At 33.6% G+C, this 8,265-nt stretch overlaps 1 protein-coding gene across 1 annotated transcript; it reads left to right on the top strand.

Annotated features, from left to right (window-relative positions):
* The first annotated feature begins 4,720 nt into the window (after positions 1–4,720).
* On the top strand, positions 4,721–7,980 carry LOC104250186 (uncharacterized protein At1g66480-like). Its single transcript, XM_009806756.2, has 2 exons — positions 4,721–5,541; positions 7,783–7,980. The coding sequence occupies exons 1-2, from the start codon at positions 4,858–4,860 to the stop codon at positions 7,840–7,842; spliced, it is 744 nt and encodes a 247-aa protein (XP_009805058.1). The 5' UTR covers positions 4,721–4,857; the 3' UTR covers positions 7,843–7,980.
* Positions 7,981–8,265: the final 285 nt, after the last annotated feature.

The following is an 8,265-nucleotide window of genomic DNA, read 5'->3' as shown; positions in this document are numbered from 1 at the left end:
GACTTTGATACATACTAGTGATCTAATAATAATATATTAATAATGCGATAATCATGGATTTATTAAAAATGACAGTAAACTCAAGTAAGTCAAGAAACAAGTAAACATTCCTTTTTATATTTAGAAGTCTCAAAATTTATAATCCATTATTTATTAATTTATCTCAGACCAGGGAGGCAATATTAATTTGTAAATCTCAAGCAAGCATTACAAGCATGCGCAAATCATGCCGAGGTCGTACGGCCCGATCCAACAATATTTAAACTGTGCACTGCCAAAGGGTCGAATGGCGCTAACCATATATGCATCTATTTAATTTGCCGAGGTGTTCGTCTCGTTCCAAAATTTAACACACATATACAGTCAATCAAGAAGTCATCAGGGAACAATTATCCAAAGAAAAGCCAATTCTCTTTTAACAATTTAAGAAAATGAAGTTTAATCTTTTTAGAAATTAATTTACTAATTTGATGTGATTTAAGCAAAACTGTCAATAAGATTGCAAATATTCCAAGTATAGCATGCTCTTGGGTCCTAGACTACCCGAACTTAAACATAATAGTAGCTATGCACGAAGTCTCGTCACCTCGTGCATATGTAGCCCCCACAAATAGAAGCACATAACCAATTAATTCACCTATGTGGACAATTCCCTCTTACAAGGTTAAAAAGGAGACTTACCTCGCTCCGAAATTCCAAAACCGGTTTCCAAGCCCTTCTGACGACTCAAATCGATGCCCCAATGCTCCAAAACTAACCAAATAACGGGCAAACCAATGAAAATATGCCATAATACTCATAACAATTCAATTTGTATAAAATACCAACTCCGCTCGGAAAGTTGACAAAATTGTCCTCGGGCCCACGTGCCTGAATTCCGAAATTTTTCGAAGATAAAGTTTACCCATGACCCACGAACTCAAATATATGATTTTCTCTCAATTCCATGCCCAAAATCGTGGTAAAAATCCAAAATATAAATTTCTAGGTCTCCTACCAAAAATCCACAATTTCTACCAAATTTTCATGCTCAAATCCGTATATAATCCAAGTATTAACTCGAAACTAGTAGAAACCACTTACCTCATGCTTGGTGATGAAAATGGCACTCCCAATTTGCTCCAAAATCGGCTCCCATGGAGGAAAAATGAGCCAAACCCTCGCTTTTAAAAGAACACACTGCCCAGCCCGCTTCTCGCACCTGCGGTCCACCTGCCGCTTCTGCGGCCCTGCACCTGCAAAAATCTCCATCACAGGTGCGATCTCAGCTAACTCGCCCACAACCGCTTTTGCGGGGTCAAGACCGCTTCGGCGATCTCGCTTCTGCGGAAGCTGCGTCGCACCTGCGCCCCCAGCCAAGCCCAGCCATTTCCGCTTCTGCGACACCAGGGCCGCTTCTGCGGTCAAAACCTCACATGTGCGGTTACACCAGATACTAGCTGCTTCAATTCTTCTTCAAATTCAAATTTTGATCCGTTAACCATCCAGAATCCACCCGAGGCCTCCGGGACCCCAACCAATCATACCAACCAGTCCCAAAATATAATGCAGACCTGCTCGAAGTCTCAAATCACATCAAACAACGCTAAAACCATGAATCGCACTCCAATTCAAGCTTAATGAACTTTAGAATTTCAAATTTCTACAGTCGATGCCGAAACCTATCAAATCACGTCCGATTGACCTTAAATTTTGCACACAAGTCATATTTGACATTACGGACCTACCCCAACTTCCGGAATCAGATTCCGACCCTGATATCAAAAGGTCCACTTCCGGTCAAATTTCTCAAAAACCTCCAAATTTCTATCTTTAGCCAATTGATTCCAAAATGACCCATGGACCTCCGAATTCACTTCCGATCGCGCTCCCAATACCAGAATCACCACACAGAGCTATTTCCAGACTCAGAATCCCAAACGGACATCGATAAAACTGAAATGCACTTCAACCTAAACTTATGAAATTCTTCCAAAAATGCCAACTTCCACAATAGGCGTCGAAACGCTCCCGGGTCATCCAAAATCCGATCCAAACATACGCCCGAATCCTAAATCATCATATGAACCTGTTGGAACCTTCAAATCCCGATTCTGAGGTCGTTTACTCAAAAATCTAATTTTAGTCAGTTCTTCCAACTTAAAGCTTTCGAAATGAGAATTCTCTTTCCAAATCGACTCTGCACTTCCCGAAATTCAATTCCGACCATGCATACAAGTCATAATACCTGAAGTGAAGCTGTTCATATCCTCAAACCGCGGAACGACGTACTAGAGCTCAAAATGACCGTTCGGGTCGTTACAGTAAATGTGTTCGAAAAATTTATTAAATATCTATAAAATGTTTGAATGTGAACCCAATTACTATTGAAAATTTACTTAAAGTCATTGCAGTAACCCATAAGTATTAAATCCTGAATCTGCCTCTGAGAAGAAGAACGGCTTAGCTGAAAAAAGCTTTGTTCCTATTGAAGCTGTTGAAATGATAATTAATGGAGTGAAAAGTCTTTTTCACAAAGTATTGAAATTGAAGCTGTTGAAATGATAATTAATGGAGTAAAAAGTCTTTTTCCCAAAGTAATGAAATTTTGCTGATTGAATGGACATATAGCACATGGAACGCCTAGACAAAGATAGAAATTCGTTATTTGACCTAATTTCCATTGAAATTTCAAAAATATTAGGTGCTATAGTAATCGCTTTTAATGGATAGTACATCAAGAGGAGACAAGGGACCCTTGATTATTTGATTCATCGTTCAAGATAGTTAGAGACAGAGCCAGAATTTAAACTTTATAAGTTATAAATTTTAATTGGGACACAATCTCAAGTTCTAATTACCAAAATTTTGAATATAATTTTTATACATAACTAATAATTTTGTTAACACATATATGTAATTTGAACCAAAATTATTAAATTTTGCCGAATCCACCGCCGTCCCTGAACATAATTTCTATGAGATCTAGAAAATCTTACAATTTCATTATCAGAACATTAATTCAGACAGTTGCTGGTAAATTAAAGTCGTTCAAAAATCATGTTGACAAAGTAAACAGAAATTCTCCGTCTGCCACTCTTTACCTTTACGTAAGTATAATTATAAATTATATATATGGTAAATTAACAGCCCTTTTTAACATGATAATTCTACGTGTAGTAATTAAAATGATTAATAAGGTTTTATAGATTGCCGATTAGAAGAGGTTAATCTTGGTGTAACTTATGATAATTTGTCTTCTAGAAAAAACAGTCAAAAAGCACATGATGATGATGATGATGATGGAAATGGGATCTCTCACTAATTCAAAGACCCACACCGTGATTTACGTACGTCTTATTTGCTTAAGTAATCCTAGTTGTTACTTAGTAATTAACCATTTAGGTACATTAGTTTGAAATGATTGCCTTACCATATTATACTACTAATTATCATCTTTCCCCACAATCCCTAGACCATAAATACTTACCCATATCGGGTGTTTACATCAAACTATATTAACTTACTATGGTTAATTAATTTAATTAGATGAGTATTTACCATCCGTGGACTCCCTTTTTCTTTTATATACAGTCAAACTTCTCTATAACAACCTTGTTTGTTTCAAATATTTTTGGATGTTATAGCGAAGTACTGTTATAGAGAATATATATTATAACATAACATGAAAATTAGTTGCGCAAAAACTTGGCTTTTATAGTGAAGTGTTGTTATATAGGAATGCTGTTATAGAGAGGTCTGACTGTATATCTCTCTCTCTCTCTCTCTCTCTCTCTCTATATATATATATATATATATATATATATATATATATATATATATATATATATATATATATATATATATATATATGCGAGATTAACTATAGCAATTGAACATATCTTTTGTGACAAATTTTTTTTCGTAATTTTGTATAAGCTAAATAATCACTTGAATGTTGGATTGTGTGTAATCATGCATCTCATCTAAAAGCTAAATTATTATGGAGATCGAGCTTTAATTTATTTAATTGTTTTTGAGATGTTTCATGTGCGGGTTTGATTTTTTTTCTTAGGCCAAGACCACATGAAGGTCTTTTTGATATTGAGTGACGATCAAATTCATAAACCCAAGACCTCTATTTACTCTAATAATACCATGCGATTATATTTTAGCAAGAGTCATATTGATGTGAAAATTCATTTATTAAGACGACCAAATATGTTGAAGCTAAGGGCTCCAACAGCCAATTGACACCCATTTGACCTGAAAATTACAATATGTAACATGATAATCTTTTTAATTTATATATTTAGGCTATATGTCGACTCACTTTGTATTCTTCCTATGTATAATTCTCTATATTTTAATACTCATAATAATAATTCTGGCTTCGTTACAGACTTCAATATCCCATTTTTTGCATTTATTAACGCGGGAACATGTATTAATGACTTGATTAGTTAGCATGCAAATAAACAACCCTATCCAACACATGACCAAAAATGAAAGTGACAATATCACGGTGTTTTTTATATAACAATATATAAATAAATAACAAAAGAAAGATCACACACCTCATCTATAAGATAAGGGGAAAACTAAATAAAACCTCTTTTTTCCAAAATTGTCAAAATAGGCGACTTTTATTAAAACTCTGTACTCTTTCTTTGACCTCCTCCCCCACGTCCTTATCTTGCATCCACCTTTCATTTATGTTCTTCTCGTAACAAGATTTCAAGAGGGTTCCAAGAAAACAGAATCCATAATTTAAAAATACCCCTAAAATAACAAGCTTTGTAATTATAAATACTGTTTCTTTCTTTTTCTTTTTGTTAGATTTCAATATACAAAGAAACAGAAAAAAACTAAAGGCAAATGGGCAACAGTCTGGGAAGAAAAAAGACAACAAAAGTGATGAAAATCGATGGACAAATCATGAAATTCAAGACACCAGTTTATGCCAACGAGGTTCTAAAAAATTATCCTACTATGGTATTATTAGAATCTGAAGAAGTGAAGCATTTTGGGGTCAGAGCTAAGCCATTGGAACCACAACAAGAGTTGAAATCCAAAAGGCTCTATTTTCTAGTTGAGTTACCTAAGTATCCTGAAGAAAAAAACACTAGAAGGATCCGTTCAGGGATCCAAATGAGCGCGAAAGATCGGCTTGAAACCCTAATGTTAGCACGAAGATCTGTGTCTGACTTGTCAACCATGAAGCCTGCCAGTATTATGACTGAAGAGTCATCACATCATAATAACTTTGCTTCAGGCACACTCTTGAATAATAAGACGGAGACCGGTGGTGGGCCCGTTAGGGTAAAGTTAAGGTTGCCTAGAGCCGAGGTGGAGAAGCTGATGACGCAGAGTAAAGGTGAAGAAGATGTTGCCGAGAAAATTATGCGACTTTGCATGGCTAACAATGGTGGCGGTGGCGGTGGCGGTGGTGGTGGTGGAGCAGACATGTTTCAGAGTAAAAGTGGTCCGTTGTTGGACGAAAAAAATAATTGGAAGAATAATAATGGAGGAATAATTAAGAAAGGAATCCGATCTCGAGAGGTAATGTTCTCTTCATTATGTACATTGATCCACTTTTCGTGCCATGTTTACTTCATTTCTATTTTATGAACATTTTTTAATGTCATGATTCGAAACTTCAAAAAATGTGTAGTAAAAAAGAAATACTAGAAAGATGAAAAAAGTTCTTCTTTTATAGTGTTAATTTATGTTTTAATGAAAAAAAAATAGGAGTATTACCCAACGAAAACTTGAACAAATTTATGATTGTAAAAAAGAAAAAATATTGTTGTTGTACTCTTAAATTGGTTTCCAACTTAAGGTATTTCCAAAGTTACACTATGTAGATATGTCATTTTTATGTATATATGTTATATATTGAATCTCTTTAGTTTCTTCATGCATATACTTTGATATATATATTTTAAATTTCCTTAGTAAAAATTTCTGACTCCAAAAAATTACTGTAAAACGATTTAGCAAAGTCGCAGCTTTCAAAAGCAGGTGTGAAATTTTCAACAATAAGTTTAGAATGGTTTCAGAAAGTTGACTTTTACTTTTTTTCATATTTAGTAAGAGTTGAAATTTTAATAAGAGTCAGCAACATGAAATAAATAGAAACACGTTAAAATTCAAATATTGCATACTCTGTTCGGTTTCTCATAAGTATCTCCTTTTATTGAATTATTTTATCCTCTAGAAGCATGGTCTATGTCAAACTTTATTTATATAACTTTTATGGGCATATTGCGAAAAAATTGAGTAGTTTAGTTTACAACTTTTTGGAGGGGAATTTTGGCGTAAGTTACTGTCATATAGTCAGGAGGTCATGGGTTCAAGCCGTGAAAATAGTCTCTTGTGGAAATACATGGTAAGACTATATACAATAGATCCTTGTGGACCGGCCCTAATTCTTCGGATCCCGCGCATAGCAAAAGCTTATTGTTTTTTTAAGAGACAAGGAACTGATCTTGGAATAAAATAATACTCTAATACGTAATCGATGAGATGGTGCATACCTGCATATGGCCGGAGTAAGGTTACAGATTCATCTGAACTCATAATTTTATATATATATCATTTACTAAAATATTAATAAACGTTAGATCTAAATCTATAAACTTTAATAGTATAATGAGTTAAATACCGAAAATTTTAAAAGTTGAACTTATTAAATTTTAAATACTAGATCCGCCTTTTCAGATGGCTCTAGAAAATATTAGGTTTGTTCAAATATAAAAGAAATTAAAAGAAAAAGATTCATGTTGAAAGGTCAAGTGCAATTTCAGCTAAAATTCATACCTAATGACCACCAAAAAACTAGTGTAACATTATCTATTTGATTTCTTGTCAATTTCCGTTAGATTTATTGTGGTCAAACAAATAAGATAACAATATGATATTATTATTTCCTTTAATATTGACCGCACATTTTGAAGACGTAACAGATTCTAAAATTAAGAAAAAGTTAAAAATTCATTCAAATAAATTATTCAGCTTTTCCGATATTAGTATATTGACGCATGATAACTAAACTATAAGAATTGAGAAGACGTCCACTTTTGTTGCACGTACCTTAACATAAAATATATATAACTACTATATATATTTTGGTGCTAAAAAGAATGACGTACATTTAGAAATTATGAGGGTAACGCACCTTATTCATCCCTTAATCTTTTTAAATATAAATTTACCTATAAATCACAGCTTAAAGTAGTTAAGCACAATTATATGACCCTTAATTAATCGTGATAGTATCATATAAATTGGGACGGTCTAAGCATTATTTTTCTTGTGTCTACTTGTTGAAAAATACCCGTGATAAATATTTGAAAAAACTTTCCTTCGGGTATAGCCTAATTGGTTTGGAGCGCGGTCATCGATACAGATGACCGTGATCGATACCTCCTCAATGCCTTCTAGGTTAAGCCTGTCGCATAGGGTTTGCCTAGTACGGTTAACATTCCATGTGTGGTTTGCAGGCTATTACATAGTTGGGGATTTATCCAGTGCGCTCACCCGAAGGGCAGAGACCGTAGCGATTGCGGGTTTTTCTGGGATTCCAAAAAAAAAATAGAAAAAATTTCTTTTTCCAAAATTAGGGGGTAGGGATTTTGAGCAATTATCTTACTTTTGGCAGCCAAGTGGAATTAAGAATAACCCATTTTTATTTTAAATTTATTGTACAAGATGTAACAAATAATCTTGAAAATTTCAGTTTGTATAACCTTTTTTTTTTTTTTTTGCTGACATATTTTTCTTATTTGTGATGGAATGCAGAAACGTGTAGGATTCTTGCCAATAACGGAAGGGGAGATTCAATTAGCAGTGAATTCTTAACAAAAGGATCAAAAATAAAATACAATATATTCAATGTATAGTACTAGCTTTTTGCAGTGTGCAATTTACTCTCCAAATTCTAAGCTATTTATTACTCGTGGTTTAGTTATTTTGTATGTAAAGAATGCAACCCTAGTATTACCAGGTGTTGTAGTAGAGAAGCAGTTAGGGACTCATTTTTTATTTCTTTCATTTCTATCTAACTATGAACATATATATTACATAATACTTAAAATTTATTAGCATGTTTTATAAAACGTGAAAACACATTTAAGAAAATAATAACTATTTAAGTACGTCTTTTTGTTTAGTGATTCATAGGGGGGAAAGAAAAGAATTTTGGTATCAATATCAAAATATCAATATTTTGGTATAAAAATAATACTCTATTCGTTTAAAAAAGAATGATCATATTACTATATG

This window comes from Nicotiana sylvestris, chromosome 10, assembly GCF_000393655.2.
Source record: "Nicotiana sylvestris chromosome 10, ASM39365v2, whole genome shotgun sequence".
Classification (NCBI taxonomy): Eukaryota; Viridiplantae; Streptophyta; class Magnoliopsida; order Solanales; family Solanaceae; genus Nicotiana; species Nicotiana sylvestris.
The sequence above is the reverse complement of the archived record's forward strand: the minus strand, read 5'-3'. Positions and strand labels throughout refer to the sequence as shown.

Coding starts and splice junctions, on each gene's coding strand:
- LOC104250186 (XM_009806756.2), top strand. CDS start 4,858: ATGGGCAACAGTCTGGGAAGAAAAAAGACAACAAAAGTGATGAAAATC. Junction 5,542..7,782: donor AAGGAATCCGATCTCGAGAG/GTAATGTTCTCT, acceptor GATGGAATGCAG/AAACGTGTAGGATTCTTGCC.